General features: G+C 38.1%; 1 protein-coding gene across 3 annotated transcripts in view; it reads left to right on the top strand.

The window, feature by feature from the left end:
* The window catches only part of OCA2 (OCA2 melanosomal transmembrane protein), a 227,963-nt gene that overhangs the window by 157,789 nt on the left and 44,023 nt on the right, over positions 1-26,151 (top strand). For 2 of the 3 annotated variants that reach the window (XM_026859036.1, XM_026859045.1), the window contains exons 22-23: positions 10,711-10,804; positions 24,362-24,455. In XM_026859036.1, the coding sequence (XP_026714837.1) occupies positions 10,711-10,804; positions 24,362-24,455 (188 nt within the window). The remainder of the gene's footprint in view (positions 1-10,710; positions 10,805-24,361; positions 24,456-26,151) is intronic. The other variant, XM_026859053.1, reaches the window with a different exon arrangement.

The raw sequence follows: 26,151 nt of genomic DNA, 5'->3' as shown, positions 1-26,151 counted from the left end.
AAGGCATCTAGCTAGCCATTGCTGCTAGCAGCCACAGTTAGCTGTGGGAGTAGAGGGACAGTTTTGGCTGCACTTTTTCACTTTCCCTTGTATATCCACATCTGTAGCTGAAAATTAAAGTGGTCTTTTTGATGGAAACTGTCACTATCTATCCACTGCTATCATATTCTATGTGCTGTGTAGTTATGCTAATGTTTTTTTAACACCTGAACCTTCTATTGCTACCTTACTTATGTAATTAGTTTAAAAAACAGCAAAAAATATTAAGCATAACAAATCCTTATCAGCAGCTGTGTTTTAATATCAGAAAAGTATTAAATTATATCAAATGAGGACACACTCAGATACATTTATTCAATCAAGTTCTCAAGTTTTAAAGTGCAATAATCCCTTCATTATACCACAGGAATAATTCATTTTTACAGCATGTTCTCAGCTAAGCATAATTTTTCTGCACCTTTTTTCTTCCATTGTTATTGGATGATCATGTCTACCCTTAACCTGTGTCAAGGTTTAAGACACTTCTTACAGGGCATATGACAGATTGGATGGTTTTGTGACTGCTTTATAATTATATATCAATGTGGTATTTTGGTTTGATTACAGTGGTGTTTCCTGTGGAATTACATTCATTTACCAACAACTGATTGCGAGCAATAGTCATGAAGGAAAAGATTGGTTCAGGATGAGTTATCTTGCACCAAACACTTGAGGACTATTAAGCGATAATGCAGAAATCTTAGCTTATAAGGTTTTGCCTCATATCCAGCTAGTCTATGAAAATTGGCTTGTAGCAATACCAAAAAGCAGCTGCATGTACATTGATGAAAGGGTCTTTTACAAGGTTTTGAAAGAAGCCCTCCTTTAAAGGAATATGTTTTGGGGAATAGATTGAAATGCAGGAATCTTTTGGGATGTCTGAAGACCACATTTTCTGTATCTTTGAGGGAGGGTAATACAGAGGGACAGGAATGTATTCTTGCTAACGTTTTAGACATATACAATGTATATCTTTTTCGAGAGACTGCTGCATTTTTTTTTCTTTAAAAATAGGTGGAGAAAGGAGGCAGGAAGGAAGAAAAATGCAGACATATTCTCACCTATGAAAAAGTGGTCATTAGGTGAGGTGTTAAGATACTGATGTGTTTTATGTCAGACCAAAATGGAGACCTAGCATCATCTAGCTCAGGGAATGGCCTTACACTTTAGTCTTTGTCATTCTACATTAGAAAATTCTTAAGTCCCAAGTTCTTATGTAAGATTGTATAAACTTTCATTTAAAATTATTTTGGTTTCTTTGGCACTTGGTTCCTACTGTTAAAATAAGCAATATTTGAGTTTGGAAGGCTTTATATATAGGTCAAAGTTATGATCTGTTGAGGAGTATTACATATATCAAACCCAGCTCTTCTGTAAAGTGGCTTTTCGTTAATCAGGGACTGAGTGTGTGTAACAACCACACAGTGCAGCAGGTATTTTTTAGATGTCTTTTTATTTATTCACTTGCTGTTTACAGAATCATGATGCCATTGTTAATACAGATAACCATTCACATATCAAATTCACTTATTCTACAACATCATTCACTCACACATTCACACAGTTACCCAGTGGGAGCAGTGCTTGGAGGTCAAGCAGAGGATCATATTGACATTCTTCTATATATGAGTTTGGTTTCATACACCCTAGTGACGTAGGAGTATGGGGTATCTGCTATGATGTAGCCATAAAGGATCCTGTCCTTCTCTGGCAAAAGGTTCCAGCTTCACAGCTGAGCCTGTGCTCATACTAATGGAAGAAGGACTTACTGAGTCCCTCCAGGGCTCCATAAATCTCCTTCAGTGGTGAACAAATGTCTTCATGACAATGGGGCAATCTCTCGTGATTTTTGTAGTCATAGCCTTGATGGACCAGGTACTGGGTGGGAATGTGGAATCCATCAAGTTCCTCCCATTTTTTGAACCCAGAGATTCAAAAAATCTGGGTAGTTTCATAGATATTAACTGTATGCTCTGACTGAGCAAAGAGTGTTTGGAGAATGGCATGAGAGACCTCTGCCAGTAGAGGATTTTCTCAATCCAAGGTCGTTAGCCATAGACCAGTAGGAGTTAGGGGAAACCAGGCTCACAGCATGACAATTTATTTGACTTGTACATGGATAGGGATTCCTGAAATATCATGCAGAGATGATGAAAGGTTTGGTGGCAGCTCACAGTCAAGGACACCAATGGTGTCACTTCTGCATTAGAAAGGTGGGTATACTGTCATTTTTGTCCCACATTCTAGGGACAAGACAGTCCTGTCAGTCCCAACTCTTGTGGGTGTGAGCCTCCAGATGATTGAAGACAAAACTACAGTGATGGCAAGGATGTCTAGAAAGTCATATTGCTCTGTTCCTTCGGGGGTAGGGAGGTGCAAAAGACAGGCATCAGTTCTTTCATGGGATGTCTCCAACACTGCCCCTGTGTTCCTGGATAAGGTCTTTCATTCATCCCCTACAACACTATGCAGTGCGTGTTGTCCAGACTTTGAGCAGGGAGATGGGATGGGCTACACACAGTGTAGTAACTCATAAATGACATGAGGGTAGAGAGACGTAAAGTTCTCCAGTGTGAGGTGACTGACCCCCCTGGGCTGAAGGCATCCTAGATAAGAAGGATCTCAGCTCCAACTCTTTCGATCTCCTGTTACACTGTGTTACTTGCTCATGTAGAAGTAGCCCATATAATTGATATGTAGAATATTTGGACCCATTTTCTGCCTGAGAAGTGGAAGAAATATGGAATTCCACTATAGCATGAGACTTGACTTATGAGGCACATAGATGGAGGAAAGAAATAGAGAAAAAAATGCAGATAACCCCGTAACTGTGATATTGTTTCCTTAAAAAAAGATCAAGTTGTAGTGTAGTTGTCCAAATTTTCATTTCAGCTTCTTTGTTTGTACTGGTGGGATATTCAGACTCATAAGGACTTGCTTAGTGTATAGAAAAAAATAAATATGAAAAAAATGTGAATGCATAATTAATGGCTCTTGAGACTAAAAATTTCACTTTATCTGTGTTTCAGATTTGACAACATTAGAATTTATAACTGATTGATTCTTACTTTAACAGGATGTAAAAAGTGGAAGCTGTAGATCAATATTTTAAAAAGGTAATTAAAATATTAATATATCTGAGCCAGCATTACAAAGAGTTCTGTTTTAAGAATTCAAATAATGAAAACAGAGAAGGAAAATAATTTTCTAGCAGAAAATATAAGCATTTGCAAGAGTTTCTAAGTATCTATTTAAACAAATTAGGATAGTTGCTTATCCTAAAATGTAAACACAACACATCTGCAGTTTTAAGAACTAAACCTAAATATTTTCAGTTATTTTAAGATGAAAATATTTTAAGGTGCAAAATATTCATGTGTTTAAATATTCTGAATGCATTGATGCTTTTCAGCAGCTTTCAACACCAGCATTGTGGAGAGGATTTATCTCTTACTAAAAAATTCAGAAATTACAAAAATTAGATTAGTTTATTATTTGAAGCACCTTACCCTGAAAATATCTTTTCAGTGCAACACCATTGTTGGTCAAATTCTTCTTTACTCTAGCCAAGAGTAAATCTGTTATAACACCACCATCAAAAGTGTCAGTACTAGGTGGAATTAATGTACAGAGGTTGCTAAACTGAAATGTCTGCAAAGAGCTCAGAACACAGCAAGTATTTTATGCTACAGAGGATGCTGTAGAAAGGTAATTGCCTCTATGAAACAGTGGAATGAGTTTCTTAAGGCACTTAGGTCATCATATGTTGATTGCTTTTACTGTTTCTGTCTTGGTGAAATTCTGTTTGTGTTAAATTAAACTAAAGCATTGGAGCTGCACAAAGACAACTGAGTCTTCAGAGTATCTTCTAATTGCTTGTTTCATATCATTTGTCCTGAATGCAAAGATCATGAACTGCCCCAAAACAAGGTTGAGACTTCCTTGATGAACTGTAATCCCAAGGCTTTTCCCTTCTCTTTAAGCATTGTAAAATGAATGTCCAGCTCCCAAATGAAATAGATGTTTATATGAGTGAGGGTTTATTGCACTTCATTGTATGTGTGCCTGGCACTTGTGATAGCTATCTGCAAGTGATAGGAAAATAGATCTTGTCAATATGTAAAAAATGTATTATAGCAAAATTCTTCATAATTATAAAATAAAATAAAATAGACTATTTCAGTTGGAAGGGACCTACAACAATCATCTAGTCCAACTGCCTGACCAATTCAGGGCTGAACAAGTTTAAGAAAGTTATTAAGAGCATTGTCCAAATGCCTCTTAAACACTGACAGGCTTGGGGCATTGACTGCTTCTCTAGGAAGCCTGTTCCAGGTTTGACCACCCGCTTGGTAAATAAATGCTTCCTAATGTCCAGTCTGAACCTCCCCTGGCGCAGCTTTGAACCATTCCCACATGTCCTGTCACTGGATCCCAGGGAGAAGAGACCAGCACCTCCCTCTCCACTTCCCCTCCTCAGGGGGCTGTGGAGATCAATGAGGTCACCCCTCAGCCTCCTTTTCTCCGGGCAAACTAGACAAGCCCAAAGTCCTTAGTCACTCCTCACAGGACATTCCTTCCAGCCCTTTCACCAGCTTTGTTGCCCTGCTCTGGATGCGTTCAAGGACCTTTAACATCCTTCTGAAATCATGGGGCCCAGAACTGCACACAGAACTCAAGGTGAGGCCGCACCAATGCTGGATGCAGGGGGATAATCACCTCTTTTGCCCAGCTGGTTATGCTGTGTTTGATGCACCCCAGGGTGCAGTTTGCCTTCCTGGCTGCCAAGGCACTGCTGGCTCACACTGAGCCTGCTGCCAACCAGCACCCCCAGATCCCTTTCTGCAGGGCTGATCTCCAGCCACTCTTCTCCCAGTTTATACTTGTGCTTGGTGTTACTCTGTCCTACATACATAATCTGGTATTTTGACTTGTTAAAGTTCATCCTGCTAATCATTGTCCAGTGCTCCAACCTATCTGAATCACTCTGCAATCTATCTGAATCACTCTGCAAGGCATATTGTCCCTCAAGAGTGTCAACAGCCCCTCCCAGTTTGGTATCATCAACAAACTTGCTAATGGTGCATTCAACTCCTGTATCCAGATTGTTGACAAATATATTGAACAGACCTGACCCTAGAACTGAACCCTGAGGAACACCACTGGTGACAGGTCACCAGCCAAATGTAGCCCCTTTCACCACAAGCCTTTGGGATCTGCCCTTTAGCCAGTTCTTCACCCAGCACACTGAACTGCTCATCTACAGTTAGACAACTTGCCCAGAAGGGTGCTGTGAGGGACAGTATCAAAAGTCTCGCTAAAATCCGGAAAAACTACATCCAGTGCCTTCCCTTCATCCACCAGGCAGGTGACCGTATCACAGAAGGATATCAAACTAGTTACACAGGACTTTCCCATTGTGAACCCATATTGATTGTGCCTGATTATTCTTTAAAAGACTTTCAACAGTACTCAGCATAGTCTTCTCCATAATTTTTCCAGGAACTGAGTGTAGATTAACAGGTCTGTAGTTCTCTGGGTTCCTCCCTCACACCCTTTTTGTGGACTGGAATAACACTGGCTAGCTCCCAGTCAGCAGGGACCTCCTCAGACTCCCAAGACCTTTGTTAGATGATCGGGAGGCGTCCTGCCATAACACTCGCTAGATCCTTCAGTACTCTGGGATGAATCTCATCAAGCCCCATGGACTTGTGAACATTCAGCTGATACAACTGGTCCCTTACAAATTCAGTGTCCAAATTTTGAGTTTGAGACATACTTTGTGGGAAACTCCATTAACTCTGACTATATGTAAAAAACTATGTTGCCAGCAACAAATCTAATATATATAGATACATATTATAATTGCTTTTAGCCACAAAGTGTCCTCTGTATAAACAATTCTTAAACCAGGAGCTTAGTTATTAAGTCTCACACATTTTAATTCTTGAATAGCGAGGGCTTTTTTCATGTTGGATATCCAGCTTTCTTTGAAGAATAAATGTGGTGAATCATGTAGTGATGCTCCATGTGTCATTCTATTAAATCCTCTGATATTTCTTCTCCTTTTTCAACAGGTTAAACTCACAATGACATTCCTTGACAGGTAGACTTAGTCATTTTTAGGGCTGGCATTTTCCTAGTATTGTCATTTAAATGGCCATGGATTTCTGCTCTTAGAATGTTAGGTGACATGATTTTATTACTGGTATGCTCTTTAGTTTTATTGACATGTTTTATCAACTGTATATGCTGGAGCCATCTGTTTATATTTTTCTTTTATTACCAGAACTAAAAATATAGCTGTAGTAAATCCCCATTTTAGCTGAGTTTAAATACTTTTTCCTCAATATAGGGTAACAAACAATTTCCATTAACAACCTGGCTGTCAAGGTGACTTAGTCTCTGACAGGTATTTGTTAGAAACCAGATAATTTTTGGCCCACTATTTATTGCCTCTAAAACTATCAGAGGCTTTTCATTTGCAGTACTGAATGTCTCGTATGTATCTCATGTTCTTACTGCCAGTTTTATTTTTGGATCTTCTTTGCCTTCTGCCCTACCAGGGTTTTCTATGTCCCGCATTTCAGTGCTTGATAAAAGTGTAAGACTGGGCCATAGTCATCTGCAGAGACTGATCAATCATCAACATTTTGGGGAACTACAAATTGTTTTCTACTAATGCTTAGTCTGCAGTTTTTACAGATGTCTTTACCACATGCAGTTCTTAGCAAAGTGTGTGCTGTGAAATCCCATGGCATAGAGCAGCAATGAATCCCTGAAATAAAGATGTGAATTGCTGCTTCATTGTAATTTTGCACAAATAGACAAAATGGGAAATATGACCTGATACCTTCTTTTGTGCTGCACAGGTATAGTACAAACTTATCTAAGTTACTCTTCTTGTACAACGGGGGTGTATGATTATTTGTACAATATTATCTTTGGGAAGAAAAAGTAGCTGAGAGGGCTTCACTCTCTTATGAGTCTCCTGCCATCCCAGGAAGAGACAGTCACTGATAGAGCAGGACCAGTGCCCCTTCTCTTTGGTGTCCCTTCCACCTATCCAGTGTCCATATAGTAAACCTAAATCATCATTTCTCTTTATATTTCAGAAGAAGGTCTTCATAGATTCAAAAGAGGTCTTCCTTTTTCATAGTCTTGACTGGTGGAATGTCATACACATGAGAAGGTTTTGTCGTAAAAATAGGTTAAAGGTCTTGATTCAACTTCTTTGGTAATATGGAGTCTTGGGAAAGAGGCTGTGACAGCAAGGTGTGAAAATGTTAACTCTTTGATCATGGTTTTGCTTACAAAGAAAGCACTCTATGTACCAATGTAAATATGAAAAGCAAAATGTTCAAGAGTCCTTATTCCACTTTTGTACAAACAAGAGTGGAAGGAACAAGTCTTGAGAGGTATCCAGTAGGCAACAGAATTGAGATGGGTAAAGGTCACCAGTCTCTTTTAACAAAAAGGGACTGCATACCACAATATAAATGCAAGGATTGTTATGAGAAAACTAACAATAATTTATGAAATTTAGCTTAGTAGTAATTGATGCAAATAACTGTGGTTTAAAATCTCTTGGATTTTTTTTTTCTTTTTTCAAAGCCTTAATTTAAAGTAAAACCAACTTTTTTTTAATTGTTTCATTTGGCTTAAATTTTCAGCATGTTAGAGAGCTGAGAGAAATAAGAAATACACTGTCCTGCAGAATCATACTTCTTGAGTCTGAATTAATTTCTAATATTATTAACTGTTAATAGATTATATTTTCTAGGGCAGGTGAATAATTTATAACAGTAATAAAATCCCATTCCATTTAAAAAAGTTTGCAATACTGATTTAAGGTTTAAAACAGTCTGAAAGATTAAAATATACACATTTCCGTTTTTATTCTTTTTATATTTGCAACAGGCCCTATGTACTTGCATAGTATATGGTATAAACAAACATTTTCTTCACAAGGGGTGATTTTGATTAGGTTAGTTATATAGAAAAATGTGGCAATACCTATAGATGCTAACATTGTTCTTCATGCAGCAGCTTACATCCTATATATAAAATACACATAGCACTCCATACATAATCAAGATTAATGGCTATTTCCTTTATCAACTCTGTGAGGACACTCTCCTTCTTCCAGGTACATTCCTTACTTTTTACAGCTGTATTTTTCTGTTTTAATACCTGGAGGCAGACAGTCTTGAAATGAGTTGGTGAGGGGGTTTGGCTTTACTCTGTTGAGCTACATCACTCATTTTATCTATATCTTGCCAGTCAAGCATCAATGTAGGGTGCTTCGATACTGAACTTTCCACTAAAATTAGCAAGTTTTCAAGAAACTAGTCAAACAGCGATTTATCCTGCTAAGACTGTTGAAATAAAAGGTATAAGAAATGAAGCTATTTTCCTGATAAGACATTGTTTTTCTCCTTCTAATATTGATAAGGGTTTTGTTCACATAATCTGAATAGGGAATAATGAAAGCAACATGAGGCTTCATAGGCTTTAACTTTTGCTTTTTTTTTGTTGAGGGGCAGCACTTTGTAAAACTATGAAAAGTTAAATCAATATCACAAAGATATTTTTAGAAAATGTATCGCAACCAACTAAACTGCAGTTTGCAAAGTATCCTAGCTTGGAGTGCTTTTGATGGTACTGTAAACGCTTATGGCTTGAATCAGAAAAAGTTGTAGAACCAATTCAGTTTTTCAGAAACATTGAAAATTATACTAAAAATTTTACTTCTAACCCTTTTATATTTTGCATTTTTTTTGTTTTTTAATATTCAGGTTAATTATAACAGTAGATGAAGCTGAGGTTCATCTTTGATTTCAAATATATTTCATATTTGAAATAAATATAACCGGTTTGAATTACATATCATGTCTATCAGTGATGGCTTGAGAGAAACAAAATTTGTGAGGAGAAATAAAATCTGTGACCGTTTCATGCAAAAAACCAGACAAGATGTTGGGCATGCTAACTCTAGGCCTTCAGATAGAAATAGACATCAAATATAAATAGATATCTTCAGGCAATGTATAATTCAATTATAATTCAAATTGTTAAGACATTACAATTAAGACATAACAATTCAAATTGTTAAGACATTAATTTATCTCGGTTAATCGATCAGAAGGTCTAAGAGGGATGATTAGCACCACTGGCAGGAGGGATGGGGAAAGGGTTTTAATTCTTCATAACGCCTATATATTACTCCATACCAAAAGAACACACTCAGTCAGTAAAGGTGAGCATCTTTCAGCCACCAAAGTGAAAACATTTTTCAGGAATCTGTTCCATCTCTGAGATCATACCCTTTGGGTAGGACCTATGACATACATTTGAATGACAAATTGAAGGATTAAAAGTCATAACTATTCACTACTGGAAATCCTGGACTCTGAGAAAACATTATTTTTAAGGTATACTGCCGTTATTTCCAGAAATCCCTTCCTGCTTGATCTCTTGCTGTTCCACATTTGCTTATTCTTTCTCTCTCCCTTTTGGTCCCATAAATTGCTGCACACATTAAAAACAGGTTAATAACATTATCACCTCTCCCCTTGATAATGACCTTCTCTCTACAGGCACTGATTACACCTTACTTTCAGACCAAGTGGTTATACAATTAAGGTGAACTCAAACCAGTTTTTCCCAACTAAGGTGACAGTTGTTTAGCTTTGAAGGGTGTTACTGGCTGAGATCTGGTGCTATTAGAAAGCCTGTCCGCTGTATTTTTGGGCCCTATAGCAATTGCCTAATGAAGTCTGTAATGTCTCCCTACAAACCTCATTTAACTTTTCAGGGATTTTATTTTATTTTATTTTATTTTTTTATTTTATTTTATTTTATTTTATTTTATTTTATTTTATTTTATTTTATTTTATTTTATTTTATTTTATTTTATTTTATTTTATTTTATTTTATTTTATTTTATTATTTTATTTTTTGCTAAAGTGATCAAATGAAATTCATAAGACTTTCAAATATTTCCCAGTGAACTAAATCTACATTCTCTGGTAAATATAATGTTAGAATAAAAAGTAAAATAGTTCAGCTCTTCTTATGAATCCAGAAGCCTGCCACATTGATCTTTCTCAATTTTCCCCTAACAGATAAGATACTTTTGATTATAACAAGGATTCAGGAATTTTTTAGTTACTGACACATGATCTACAGCCATCTTGATTGTGAAGGTCTGCACGTGTCTTACAGCTGTCTCCAGCAAGAAGAGGCGATAGAGCTCTGCCCTTTAGGTTTTAAGAAATGGAGAGGGAATTGATTTTTAGTCACTGTCAATGCCCTGTTGAACTAGAAGGATGTAATGGGACGCATTTATAACCATAAGAGAGCCTCAGTTTTGTTAGCAGTACCTGTGTCGGACTTGGCCTAACATTGCCTAACATTGCCAATACCTTCCATTTGGCTTACGGATCTAGCACAGTCAGTGGGAAAAGTGCCCACAGATCAAGAATATGGTACAAATATGGTATCTAAAAAGATATTAAAAAAGAAAAAAAAAAACACCAAAAAACTGCAAGGTATTCTTTGGACTTGCTGGTGGTTTATTTTTTTTTACATAAATTAATTTTATTTATATCGTGTTGATGGTCAGATAATGTGTCCCGAATATCTCTCTCTTTTCTTCTTAAACCACAGATTCCTGTGCTTCTCAACCTGAGTAAAGATCCTGATGTCAACTTGCCTATGAAACCACTAATCTTCTCATTGGCCATGGGTGCGTGCCTTGGAGGTAAGAGTTTATGTGAGAAAGCTGACGTAAGGTAATAGCTATGCAATTATGGCATGTATAAACTGGGACAATAGGTTCAAAGATTTTATTATGCACAGCATAGGGAGGGCCTGATCCAGCTCCTTTTAACTTCAAAGGACTCCTGTATAAGGATCCCAGTCACTGTCTGCTGCTACAATAGGATTTTTGCAATCTGTGTTTGAAGGCTGTATCTGCATAAAGTACAAACACACAAAGAAGCAGTCCAGATGGTGCTTATAGGGTTCTGATCTTTTGTGAGAGAATATACAAAGATGCATTTAGCTTTCAGAACAGGGACCCATCATTGTTCTTTGAAAAAATGCAGAAAATATATAATAGCTGAGATCTGAAGGCTTGATTCAGTCTACTGAAGTCACTGGGAGGTTTTCTGGCTAGCTCACAGAAACATTTGAGTATCCATTTGCTAACCTCTCTGGCACTCCTTACACTAAGAAGAGCCTTTTTGGAAGTCTTTGGGAACTGTACCTCTAATAATGAAAGCTGATAGCTGTACTTCTAGTGCCTACCTTGGTGCTAACTGAGATTTCTTGTATTGTCAATACATTTGCACAAAACAAGCAGATGGTTTCCTTTTTTTTTTTTTTTTTTTTTTTTTAATTATTATTTTAAAATGTACCATGTATGTATTGTAGGCCCAGGATTTTCTCTCTGTTGGACTGGATGATCTTCAAGGTCTTTTCCAACCTAGACAATTTTGTGATTGTGATTGAACGATAAAGGACAATAGCCATCCGGTAGTTTTTGAATTAATGTTTATACTTGATTTTTTTTTCTTTTTATATTCTGCAAATAGCTTATGAAGGTGTTACAAGTTTCCCAAATAGCAAGTGTACTAAGTGCAATTAAAATATGTAAGTTATTAATGAGAAATAGTTAATATCTTTTATTACTGAGAATTTTAATGCTAATTACATTGTAATGGACTGTGCTTTAATCCCTAAATATTTAGGTATTTAGGTTAAATAAAGTTAAAGTGGGTAAAATGGTGTTCTGCCATGTATCCACTCCAAATAGTTTCCTTGACTTTACAAAGATTAAAACTACAACCACTTTTGTGTGTAATACAAGTTCTGGTTTGTTTATTTAGCTAAGTGATTGCTAATACAAGTGACCTTAATACCTAACAAAGATTATAATGTAATTTACAGATTGAATTTTAAGATCATGTTGCAAAGGCAGGAAAATTTATAACAAACAACAGCTATTCATTTGAGGAATATCTTTTTGTACTCTTCATTAATCATCATTATATTGTAATTTTAAGGTGTTCTTTAAAACCAGTGATTTGAATAATCAGCGTATCTTTATATAGATGTTTGTCATAAAAATATAATCTTTCTTCAAAATTTCCTGATCACTGAACATACTCTGATTTCATTAAATTTTGAGATTAAAAATCCCCAAAACATAAGGCATATAAAATTGGTCAGATTATGCTGACATATTCTGAGTGGGAGGCACTTCACCAGCCTTGGAGCCTTTACAAGTCTCAGCTGATTTTCCTAAAGTATCAGTTATCATTTTAACCCAATTTCCTTTATTTTGATTTATTGAAGGGCTGTGCAGATTTTAACAGAGACTTCTGTGTATATGCAGTATGAGGCAAAAGTAAAAATATAAACAGTATCATGACAATTATTCGAATTAAAGGCACTAGAGATCCATAGGAAGCATCCAGGTATTCAGATAGGCTCCATACAAATATTTGGATAAAAAGTTAGATCATTATCATTATTAGCAAAAGCTTAAACTCTCCAGACTGTGCTCTATTAGGATAAAGATGAGCATATGCTGAGTTATACTGGCAAGGTCTCATAGGAGTTGTTAGCCTGAAAATTAATATGCTTCTGACTTTCCCACGTCAAAACAAAAAGCTAATAGACAGCAGTTTAATGTTTGGGAATGAAAAATGTGGAAAAGCTTTTGCAGCCTCCAAAAATGGGGGGAAAGGAGATTTTTTTTTTTTTTTTTTAAAGAAAGGAAGTGTTGATGGCCTTGAAAAATTAGTTCTAAAAGAGAAGTCTTAACATCACTGAAGTGGTGTGAAGGAACCTTTAAGGTAGGATAATCTCCTTGTGGAATGGGTAGATGATGATTCCATTATTACTGCCTGGTGCTTAAGGCAAAATATTGGGTCTTATCACTACTTATGCAATCAATGGAATCTGGCAACAAGATATTTTTGTAGAAGAGTCTTATGAAATAATACATTATATCTACATATTTTAGTGTTAGATGTTTACTACACAGTGCAGAGGTTCAAGTCTGATTATGTTCAGGGCAAACACTGCTGTGTGCTTACGTGTCCGTAAAAGGAGCATCAGCATTTGTGCCTGCTTGGAAAATGCTGTGCGACATTTTGTCCTGAAAAATTTCCAGTGGTTGCAATTACTTTTTTCTACTTCACAAATTGCACAGGCAGCTACAGTTTTGGAAGGTGATAGGATAGGAAAAGACAGTAATTTTCCTTCATCGCTTTAGCTGTTATCCTGGAAATGAAGGAAAGATTGAGTCAGTCTCAAGCAAAATGAAGAGACCTTTGCCAGTATAACTGCCAATTGTTGTCATCTTCAGCAGTGTCGCCAAAAATAGAGCTGCTGCTATTAAATTTCTGTCTTCTTTCGTGGCTCAGATGTATAAGGAGTAACGAGCTACCACATAGATGCTCCTTGCTCTGTAACATGTGTCTCTGAAGGTGAGAAGGGATGAAAAATCCTCTCTCTTAATCAAGAAAGACAAGGACAGTGATGGCCATGGGCAGTTCCATCCATGGTAAGATAGTCACAATTCTGAAACCTTTGGGTCTTCCTCAGAGTTGACTAGTTCTTTTTCTGTCAGTTTTCTTGATCAGGTCAGGACAATCTTACATGGTTAAGAAATAAACATGGTAATTTTTCAGGGGAACTGGCTCTGGAAATTTGGGTTTACATTTGTCCCAGCTATTTTTAAGAACTTAAGTTGTAAGTTAGGAGTCTGGCTGCCCCAGGCTTTCTGTTTGGAGATGGGGATACCAGCATGTCCGGCAGGCAGATGTTTATCCCTCCACTGAAATTCCCAGACAGTCTCTGCAGAGCACACTGGGGCCCCTCACACACAGAACTTCATTAGCTGAGAAGGGTCCCCAAAGACAGGTCAAATGAATCCAGACCTTTGGGCCTTTTGGTTTGTCAGTTCTGAATGCTGAACGATCCTATTAGTTCACATCTGCCCAGATATTAATGGTCAGGCTAAGTAACTGGAAAAATTATATTGCTCATGGAGTTTTTTATGTACTATCTGTCAGTATTTCAAATATATTTTGACCATGAAGGGCAAGAGAATTAGAAATTTAAAAGTAACTAAAGGAAACAAGTAAGTAACTTCACTTGTTTTCTGTGTTGTCCTGAAATATCTTCATCCATATTTCTTTTGCACAAGAGGAGATTGAATAAAACTTTATCTATTATGCTTCCTATTCCAGTGCATGATGGAATTATGGTACCTCTAGAGACTGAGTTGTATGTAGACCTTCCAATAGTGTCTAGGGAATGCTGCCCTGCAATTTTGGAGGACAAATGAAGATGGCTAGCAAATTCAGAGCAAGACGATTTTAAATGCACTTCTTCTTTTGGCTCATGAGTTTTAAAATAACACGAAATATGGATTCACAGTCAGAAATCCACCTGTTAAGACTGTTCAATTGTGTAGAACTAGATTCTTTACTGAACTGAAAAGGTTATAGCTGTTATTTGAAGGGGTTTTGTACATTTGACATTTAAAAAGCTGAATTTATTTGTCTTTTAATCTCTTTTTTCATGATCTATAAAAAGTATGTTTTTGATAAAGAAAAAAAAAAAGAGGGAAAAATATTGAATTTATATTTGAAAGTCCCTACCTTACTGAGTTATTTGTTGCTAGTGTAGAAAAGTGCAAAAAGTATTTTTCTTCTGCAGTGACTATTGCTGTGGTCCAAAGGGGATATTTTCTACGGTGCATAGTTTTGCAGTGTTTTCCTTCTCTGTATATTTTCCTGGAGGACAACACCTGAAAGTCATAATTTGTCATAATTCTGCAGAAAGAGGCAATCTCTAGGGTGCATACAGCTGTGTTATTCCAGCCACACAATCTCAGTTGTAGGTTCTACTTCAAGAACGGAGGTAGGAGGAGGGGGCTACCAACTTTTCTTCTAACCTTACAGGGTCAAAACCCAGGTGTGAATAAAATCCCTTATTCACAGGACATTGTGCTAATTACAGATATTAAAGGAGTGCAACCCACAGTGTAGCTCAACAGTGGGACTACTCTCAGTGGTCCAGTGCTATAGCTATTCTGACTCTTGGCATCCCTCCCTAGATCCCTGATGCAGATGGGGCCTTGCATAGTGAAGTAACATTGATTTATTATTCCTGCTGATTCTGCTTAATAAAATCCTAAATTAGTTTTAAACCTTCAGACACAATGAAGGTAGAAATATTGTTTATAGTCTTACACCAACCCTCCTTCTTTGCAATATGAGGGAAAAATAATAGCCTTCAATAAAACATAAAATTTAAAAATATATATAACAATATTATTTAAAAAGCACAGCTGTAGATCCTTTGAAGTTATTTTATAGCTACAGTAGATCAAATTTGTATAATACTTTAAAATTTGAAATATTCAAAAATCTATCAAGAACCAAATGTATGGCATAAAAGTAGTAGTTATTTAAAAGGAGCACTATTCAGTTTTGGTTTTGAACTTAATTGTTTATACAATATGTAATTGAAAAATTTCTAGTCAAGAGAATATACCTACCAGAGCTTGATTTTGATCAGGACACTGATATTGAAAGTTCCTATTATTTCTAAAGAAGTCTTTTAATGATGAGAAATCCCAAGGCTCAGTTTTATGTCTTGTGGGTGAGACAGCCCAAGTATTTTGTCTATGGATATAAAACTCATAATCCAAATCAAAGGGTGAGGAATTGTAGAGAATGATAGTGACGATTCTGTAGCTCTTCAGTGACTGCAGAGTTTGATTATCCAGGACTTTTTAATTTTTACACATAAAAAATATTAAAAGATATTCAAAACTTGTAGACATTTAACAGATGAATATAAATGTCTTTGTTTAATGAGGCAAATCTGGATTACTTTTGTGTGAAACAGAAAATTTCTGAAAGCTATGAAGGCTGTCTCCTGTAAACTAATCAAACACATAACTGCTCACTGTTCACTTCTGCAGACAGATTTATTAGATTTGCTCAGTTTGTGCTTTAAGTAGAGGAATGGAATATGTTATGGAAAGGAAGCCACACATGTCAGTCTATCTTTATTTGAAGATGTAAAGCATATGAGAAACTGTACAGAATTTTCTTTTGAAAATGGAAGCAGTGAGATGGCTTCCTCCAATACATTCTGCTGTGAAGCTGTAATGGGATGGTTTGATTACAGCAAAAAACAGACCTGAGCATCCTTACCCTAAAATTCATGATTCTCTATCAAACTCCTGGTGTCAGAGTGAAAACCCTTGTCTGGGCCAAAGAAGTGCAAACAGCTGTGCCTATGTAAAACTGGGCTTGTCACAGAAGTTTGTCCAAGGCCAGGGAAAAGCTGTTTTCAGGATTTGTGTTGACATGAAACCAGGGTAGTCTTTTGCTTCTGCTTTAGTTAGCCAGAGATACAGGAAAAAGAAAATGCAGAAAGTCTATCTGTTAAGCACTGGTGTAGCTTGTTATCCACTGTCAGAGCATGTGGACGGGAAGTGGTCTGTAACTCTCACAACAAAGCAAGACTTTTCTGCGAGCAATCCACTTTTAAGCTTGCTGCTGCATGAGGTACTATCTTTCTCCTTTATATTTGAGAAAGCTACTGTTTATGCAGGCTACTCATTCTAGGCCACATAACTTTATTAGTGATAATCCCTTCCCTTTGATTTCTCAGTGCTTTGAGTAATGAACACTAATCCTGCTGGGCACTTTTGAGGTGGTTCACCAGGCAGACATATCAATGCAGCAAACCCAAGGGTTAGGCTTGCTTTGAGGGGGCACTACCAAAGTGACTCCTGAGAATGAACAGTATTTAGCTATAATAGAAGTGCTGCTGCCAAGCAAAAATCAGCAGTTGAGAATGAGGCTTAAAATGAGAGGAAATATGTTATTGATGAGAACTCTCTCCCTTTTCTTGTTGATTTTATCCCAATTTCCCAGTCTGTTCCTTTAGTAACCTTAATCAGTTCTCCCAGCACTGATTTGCAGTGCATTGCAGATTATAGTCACCTGGGAAAACTCTGTTTACTGAGGGAGAGGCTGAAAGATACTTTTATGTCACCTTTTCTGGATAGAAATAGTAAAAGACCTACTGTGCTTCTGCAGTGATTGTGCAAAGCTAGGTCAGGTCCATGGAAAAGTGAGTATGATGTAGCAGCAGCTCTTTAAGTGACATGTCTGTATTTTTCTATGATCACACTTCAAAATGAGAACATTTTTTTGCATTAAGAAAAAAGTCTTGATTTCATGCTTATGAATTATTAAGCATAGTTAGTAGTCCATGTAGTCTACCAAGAATAGAAGTCAGAATAGATATGCAGGATAAAATGTATGGCTTACCTCCTACATAACACATACTATTGATATTAGAAATATTTATTTCATTGTAAAGAATCCAGTTTCTTAATAGCACAGTGCCTTGTGATAAACGATGAGTTACAGTAGGAGTCATAAAAATAAGTTAAAATAGAAGTATTCAAAACAGATTGGTTATTACAGTTGTTATTCTTTGGTACTGTTCACATGTGTGTTACTACATTTTGAGCATACAAACAAGCAAGTAAGACTATTTCTATGATTTTAAAGCACTATTATTTTTAAGACTGAAGATGATGTGAAAATGAATTCAAGATTGGGTGCTAGAAAATGCTTAGAATAATAGATTCATAGAATTATTCAGGTTGGAAAAGACCCTTGGGATGATCGAGTCCAACCATCAGCCCTACTCTACAAAGTTCTCCACTACACCATATCCCCCAACATCTCATCTAAATGACCCTTAAACACATCCAGGGATGGTGATTCCACCACCTCCCTGGGCAGCCTATTCCACTGTCTGACCACTCTTTCTGTGATTTTTTTTTTTTTTCCTAATGTTCAGTCTGAACCTCCCCTGTTGCGGTTTAAAGCCGTTCCCTCTGGTTCTATTGCTAATCACCTGTGAGAAGAGACCAGCACCAACCTCTCTACAATGTCCTTTCAGGTAGTTGAAGAGTGATGAGGTCTCCCCTCAGCCTTCTCCTCCTCAAACTGAACAGTCCCAGCTCCTTCAATCACTCCTCATAGGATCTGTTCTCCAGGCCTTTCACCAGCTTCATTGCCCTCCTCTGCACTCACTCCAGCTCCTCGATCTCTCTCTCTCATATTGAGGTGCCCAAAACTGGACACAATATTCCAGGTGTGGCCTCACCAGTGCAGAGTACAGGGGACTATCACCTCCCTACTTCTGCTGCTCACACTATTTCTCATACAAGCCAGGATGCCGTTGGCTTTCTTGGCCACCTGGGCACACTGCTGGATCATGTTCATCTGCTTTTGAATTAGAACCCCCAGATCCTTCTCTTCCAGACAGCTCTCCAGCCACACCTCCCCAGGCCTGTAGCCATGCATGGGGGTTGTTGTGGCCCAAGTGCAGGACCTGGCACTTGGCCTTGTTGAAGCTCATCCCACATTAATGTTGGCCCACTGTCCAATCTCTCCAAATCTCTCTGTAGAGCCTCCCTATCTTCGTGCAGATCGACACTCCTGCTTAACTTGGTGTCATCTGTGAATTTAGTGATTATACACTCTATGTCCTTATCAAGATCATCCATAAAGATGTTGAACAGAAATGGTCCCAACACCAAGCCCTGAGGAACACCACTTGTGACCGGACACCAGCTGGATTTAGTTCCACTGACCACCACTCTCTGGGACTGTCCATCCAGCCAGTGCTTGACCCAGCAGACCATTCGCTCATCCAGGCCATGGGCAGTCAGTTCTTCTATCAGAATACTATGGGGAACTGTCTCAAATGCTTTTCAAAAATCCAGGTAGACAACATCCACAGCTTTTCCCTTGTCCAGTAGTCAGGTCATCTTGTCAAAGAAGGAGATCAGGTTTGTCAGGCAGGACCTGCCTTTCATAAACCCTTGCTGACTGGGCCTGATCCCCTGTATGACTTTTAATGACACTCGAGATGACCTGCTCCATGACCTTCCATGGCACAGATGTCAGACTATCAGGTCTGGAGTTTCCTGGATCCTCCTTTCTGCCTTTCTTGTAGATGAGTCTCACATTTGCCACCCTCCAGTCCAAAGGCATCTCCCCAATCAGCCATGACTTCAGCTACATCATGGAAAGTGTCTTGGCGAGCACATCTGCCAACTCTTTCAGCACCCTTGGGTGCAACCCATCTGGTCCCACAGTCTTGTGTGCATCCAAGTGGTGTAGCAGGTCTCTGACCACCTCCTCCTCAACTGTGCTGACGTCAATCTGCTTCCCTTCCCCATCTCCCAGCTCCTGAGGCTGGGTGTCCAGGGAACAGCCAGTTCCACTGCTAAAGACTCAGACAAAGAGGCTTTGAGCACCTCAGCCTTTTCCTCATCCTTAGTTACCATGTTTCCCTCTGCATCCAGTAAAGGAGGGAGAGTTTCCCTAATCCTCCTTTTGCTGTTAATGAATTTATAGAAACATTTTTTATTATCTTTAATATCTGTAGCCAAGTTGAGCTCTAGCTGCACTTTTCTCTCCTAATGTTCTCCCTGCATAACTTCACTACATCTTTATAGTCTTCATGAGAGACCTGGCCCCTCTTCCACAGGTCATAGATTTTCCTTTTGTTCTTGAGATCCAGCCAAAGGTCCCTGTTTAACCAGGCTGGTCTCCTTCCCTGCCTGCTTGTTTTTCTGCATATGGTACAGCCTGTCCTGTGCCTTTAATACTTCTCTCTTGAAGTATGCCCAGCCTTCCTGGACTCCCATATCCTTGAGGGCAGCCTCCCAAGGGATTTTTGTTAAGCAGTCTTTTGAACAGGACAAAGTCTGCCTTGCGGAAGTCTAAGGTGGCAGTTTTACCCCTCTCTTTGTTTCTCCATGGATGGAAAACTCAATCATCTCATGATCACTGTGCCCTAGGCTTCCAACCTTTACTTCCCCCACAAGCTCTTCCCTGTTCACAAGCAGCATCTCCAGGAGGCACCTTCCCAGGTCGGCTCACTCACCAGCTGTGTGAGGAAGTTATCCTCTACACATTCCAGGAACCTCCTGGATTACTTCTTCTCTGATGTGCTGGGATCCCAGCAGATACCCAGGAGGTTAAAGTCCCCCATAAGAACAACAAGTGATCGCAAGATTTCTCCCAACTGTTTATAGAAATTATCTTCCTTTGCATCTATTGGAATGAATTTGTTGTGTGTAGATTTCCATGTACATTAATCTAGACTTGGGTCTTCCGTGATTCAGAGGCCACAGTGTTGCTCTTTCACTGCTGAGTTAAATGTTTGCCATGGAGACAGATGCTCCTGTGAGGAAAAACAAAAGTTTGCCTCGGTTGTTAATTTCAGTGTAGTTTTTTGAAGTCTGCTGAGCCAATACCTAATTAAACTGCACACATGCTCTGAACAAATAAAAAAGATGCTGCTCTTTTCAGATAACATTTAAGGTGACAATTTATTCTCAAGTGAAATCTACTTGGGGAAATCAATTCACTGCTGAAGCAGAAACTCTTTCCATAATATTTCATTATGTGAAGGCATTACTATAGCCTGTGTAAAGTATAGGACAGTGTGCGCTGTTTGGAGATGTTGATATTATCTAGTGACAGCCATGGGACAAGTGTAGTTTTAGTCCTGTTTCTATAATTTGAAGCCAGAGCTGTATTCCTTGTCTACAGTAATATTATTCTGATGGTGATGTTTGATTGTTCTACACATAGAGCAGAAACCTCTTAGGAAATGTTTGGAGGCTGTAAACTACTGATTAGTTTTGGAATTGAAAATTCCTGAAGTGTTCTGGCCTGACTAATAACATCAGCTGTATCATTTTGTTCTGTTTTTGCATTAAGCCACACACTTTGTCTCTTGGCTTTCTCATGCCAGAGCCCACCAGGAACACTTATGTTCCAAGTTCAATTTCATATCTTTAAACATGCATTAAAGTAACTAAAATATGCTTTGAGGCAAAGAGAGAGAGAGAGGGAAATGAGCTGTAAGAAAAAAATAGGAATTAAAGAAAAAAAAAAGGGACAACGATGTGGTTACAGAGTTGGTGGATAAGGGAGAAGAAACCAATGTTATGTCCCTGCACTTGTGCAAAGTATTTGACACTGTCCCACACAACAACCTCATCTCTAAATTGGAGAGACATGGATTTGATGGATAGACCACTTGTTGGACAAGGAATTGCCTGGATGGTCACACTCGAAGAGTTGTGGTCAGAGGCTCAATATCCAGGTAGAGAGCAGTGACAAGAGGCATTCCTCAGAGGTTGGTTTTGGAACCAGTGTTGTTTAACACCTTTGTTGATGACATGAACAGTGGGATTGAGTGCACCCTCAGCAAGTTTTCTGATGACACCAAGCTGTGTGATGCGGTTGACACACTGGAGGGAAAGGATGTGCCATCCAGAGGGACCTTGACTGGCTTGAGAGGTGGGCCCATGAGAACCTCATGAAGCTCAACAAGGCCAAGTGCAAGGTCCTGCACATGGGTTGGGGCAATCCCATGCACAAATACAGTCTGTATGGAGTATGAATTGAGAGCAGCCCTGAGGAGAAGAATTTGGGTATGTTAGTTGATGAGAAGCTCAACATGACTCAGCAATGTGCACTTTCAGCCCAGAAAGCCAGTGGTATCCTGGGATGTATCAAAAGAAGCAACCAGCAGGTTGAGGGAGGTGATTCTGTACCTCTATTCCACTCTGGTGAGACCCCACCTGGACTACTATGTAGAAGGACATGGACTGGCTTGAGTTCATCCAGAGGAGGCATGAAGAGGATCAGGGGTCTGGAGCACCACTCCTATGAAGAAAAGCTGAGAGAGATGGGGTTGTTCAGCCTGGAGAAGAGAAGGCTCTGGGGAGACCTTATAGCAGCTTTACAGTACCTAAAGGGGACCTACAGGAAAGCTGGAGAGGGACTTTTTTCCAAGGGCCTGTTGTGATAGGACAAGGGGTAATGACTTTAAACTAAAAGAAGGCAGATTTACATTAGTTGTAAGGAAGAAGTTCTTCACTGTGAGGATGGTGAGACTGGAATACGTTGCCCAGAGAAGTGGATGTCCCCTAGCTGGAATTGTTCAGGCCAGTTTGGATGTGGCTTTGAGCAACCTGGTCTAATGGAAGGTGTCCCTGTCATGGTAGGAGGGTTCTAGATGATCTTTAAGGTCCCTCCCAACCCAAACTATTCTAATGAAATATAAGAAATTAAATGTCTATTTTGGATTGCAGGGAGTAGGGGGGAATGGTTTTCTCATTTTTCATTGTCTACAAGATTTCTGCTTCTTTCTTGTTCCATAGCAGGATCAGCTCAATAGCTGTCTGAGGCTGCTGATAGAAAAAACCCGACAGTCTCCTGTTCTTAATAGGTGTTGTTTAGGCCACTAACCTGAGACAACAGATATCCATGTTCAGATCTGTACTCCAGGATGAAAATTTCAGTTTGCTGCCTATTTTCTGTTGATAATATTTGACCATCCTGGAGTAAATAAGAAACATGCTTTCTCTTTAGATCAGTTGGAAAAATCTTGACTGCACAGGGGCTTTTTCCTGGAAAGCTTTTGTTTTCATGAAATCAACTTTTTTTTTTTTTTTAAAAAAAAGGAGTCCTGAGCAACTTTTTTGAGTTTCAGTTGTTTCACAGAGTTGTTGCACTGTCCCTAGAATGACCACTCAAAAACCTGTATCTTAGTATCCACTGATACTGGTATGGCTTTGAATCCAAACTGGGATCAAAATTATCACAGAGAAGGTCTTTCTCCTATCCTTTTTCTTATTAGAAGAGGAAGATTTTCCTTCCTTCAGTGTTACTTCCACATCACATCTTTTCTTTCCTTTTCCTTACTTCTGCAATCTATCACTTCATTTTATTCAATTTGAGTGTTCTACTATTTTTTAAGAATATTTTTAGAAGTCTGCTCATTTTGTGTGCACTTTCAGTTGCAGAATGCCATATGGGTACCATGTGTGAATACTTAGGGAAATAATCCTTCTGCCTTTATTCTGAGCTATTCTTTGCCAAACTGATCTCTGAAACATTTACTAAGTCAAAACAACTAAGTAGAACGGGAATGGTATTTGCCTTCTGATCTGTTTCAAAGTCAGACCAGAAGAGTCTCCACTGAGCAGTAGTATTTAACCGGGCCAAAATTATATGAGTATCTATATACCAATGAGAGCAAAGAAAGACTTGTGCTTAGAATAATGGATTGTTAATGTAGTGATGCATGGCAAAAGAGATGATTTGACATAGTATAAAAAATTTTCTCCTAGATTGCTATCTCTTTTGTTCAAAATTTCAGTTAAGGAAGAGAATGTAGGAGTCACTGTCACTTCCCGAGTCATGCCTTAGATCAGAAACTTTTGCTGAAGACATCTGCTTTGTGGAAGTCAAGTATACAGCATTTCTTAAGTCTGAGGCATGACTCATGGGAAAGCTATAGGAAATGGGTAGGTGTTTCTGAGCTCTGAATACTTGTCTACATTGCCTGATTGTTAAAGGTTTAGAGAAAACACAGGAATAAATTAGTTACTGAAAAAGGCTTAGGAGAAGAGATGGATGTAGTTCTTCCAAGAGGATAGATGCTCCTTATAAACAGGGCATATTATTTTCCTTTGATGTGTTCTTCTCCTAAGAGGATTTGTATAATATAATTTGGTGAAGTTCACTGAATAAAGTTATGTATTCTTATGTATTAAAGAACCATTGCAGTTTGGTAAGAAAACTCTGTATCTGTGGTGATCATTTCCCTTATCAGAGAGATATGAAGTAGATCCCTTTCTCTCCATTGTTCCACTTATTTTATTTTAAATTTCTCTTAAATATATATATATATATATATATCTTAGCAATTAGTTACCCTTTCTATAAATAAGACACTAATTTGTCAGTGTCAAGTTTGTGTAAGAAAAAAAGGCATCCATTTTAATTAGCATCTTCAAACTATCTCATCCTTTGTTTTCAGATCAACTAACGGCACCTTCTTGTACGTATTGATAAAATCAAAACCCAGCAAGTTTATCTGACTGCAAGTCTCTGGTGTCATTTTGACAACAGATAGATTGGTGTTATGTTCCTACCCTATTTTTTCTGGCTTATGTAGAATCAGAGAATGAGACCAGGCTTATCTTTCAAAGCATGAAGCTATTTATAGGATGTGGAGATACTGTCTTATGTTTCTTTTCAAGCCTATACAACAGAAATTGATTTTTCTTTTTTAACTAGTACATCTTAGGACTTTAGCACAGAATAAACAGAGGAAGAGTAAGAAATAAAGCACAACTATAAACTGGTATTTGTTTTCTGAACTGCAGGTAATGGAACATTGATTGGAGCATCTGCGAATGTTGTTTGTGCAGGAATTGCTGAACAGCATGGTTATGGCTTCTCTTTCATGGAGTTTTTCAGGTACAATTTTAAACTTCTCAGCGTAAATTTGGTTGGTTTTTTTTTTTTTTTTTTTTTCCTAGGCAAACACTGGATCTTCCAAGGAGAAAATCTAGAGAAAGGGTCTATAAAGTAGATCTGTGCTCCTAGTTTGTTGCGGGTGGAGGGCAGATCACTTTATTTTTGCATGCTGTGGATAGGATGCATAAAGGTGGTTGGGAATGCAGTGGAACCCTAGGAGAAGCAAAGCCCCAGAAATTCCTGCTTTGATCACCCTCAATTTTATCTTCAGCTCTGTAGTGGTATTAAATTGTTGTTTGGTTGTTAAACACAGTTTAAATGTAGTTTCTCATGTGCACATTACATTTTCACAGATATTCCATCTCCAGGAGAAAGTGGGATGTCCCAGTTTACACTGAGCGGAACTTGACTCCATGATCCCATGTGTAAACCTATTTATCTAAAAGCAATTACTTCTTTTGACTAGCTGCTTAGCAGCTATGAGTGGAAGTGTGATGAGTAGCTAGTAACAGCTCAAGTTGTTGTTTAATATTTGTTTCATTAATAATTGTTGTTTAATAATTGAAGTTCCTCTGCAAGCCATTCATCAGCATATTTTTAAGGGACAAGGTCTACTAAATGCTTACAACAGTTTAATATTTTTCCAAACATGTCCAGTTTTTGAGGCTGTTGTTGAAAGGTATAAATGGAACCTTACAAATAGAGGACTAGACTTGAAGTTAAAGTGTAGTTAATTTAACTAAAACATAATCCCTTGCTTATTTTTCTGCAAATTTTGGGCGAAGGATACTGTTAAGTTCACGTCAATATTTTTTTCTCTTTTCTCGTTACATTATTTATTTTCATTTCTTGGGTCTATCAACTTTCCTTTATATAGTTTACCTCAAAGCCTTCAAATCTGCATAAATAATATGATTAATCATATGGGAGTGTCTGGAGGAGAGTCAATGATAACCCTAAATAGAGAGATGATTTGAACTGTTCTAGCTAAAATTCTTGCTATGAGTGTGTTTTGCTCATAGCACAGTTTATCTCTTCATCCATAGTCTTTGATAATATGTTTCAGAGAGACAGATAGCAATGGATATGAATTAGCAGAAAGAATATAAAAGCCTACTTTTGTTGGCTTCTTCTCAATCATTGAGTAAGCAGAGCAAGAGCTCCTTCAAAATTTGTTTTAGGAAAATATTTGTTTCAGTTGAATGTGCCCCAATTCAATATTTTCTGAGGCTTCTCCTGGGATTACCATGTATTCCATGTATCCCTTGAGAATTTTGATCTCACTTACTTTTATTTATGAAGGTTGTCTCAAAGCATGAAGGGATTTTTCTTCCCTGTTTGCCCAGGATCACTCATTAGGTTTCACATCCCCATTCAGGGTCCTCTGTGGTGTTTCTACTAGTATAGACACAGACTGTTAATCTAATTTTGAAAATCCCTGTAAGTCACCAGGGAAAAATCATGGATACCATGTTTGGGGAGACGATGGCCTCTGCTGCCTGACTTTTGTTAAGATGTCTTCTGTGCAACCTGTTCTGGTATTGTTTTGTCCTTCTCAAGTGTCTCTGTGCAGGAAACCCATGGCATGTCTGTCCCAGGTGGCATCTGGGTTCATAAAGCACAGTACGCTACTTCCCATACCCTTCCTCCCTACCTGCATGCTAAGCCAAAATCATGCAACTGTTTTTAAGGGGGG

The sequence above is a fragment of the Athene cunicularia genome, assembly GCF_003259725.1.
Source record: "Athene cunicularia isolate RWA chromosome 1 unlocalized genomic scaffold, athCun1 chr1_part1, whole genome shotgun sequence".
Lineage (NCBI taxonomy): Eukaryota > Metazoa > Chordata > Aves > Strigiformes > Strigidae > Athene > Athene cunicularia.
Note: the sequence above shows the minus strand (reverse complement) of the source record. Positions and strands in the feature narration are given on the sequence as shown.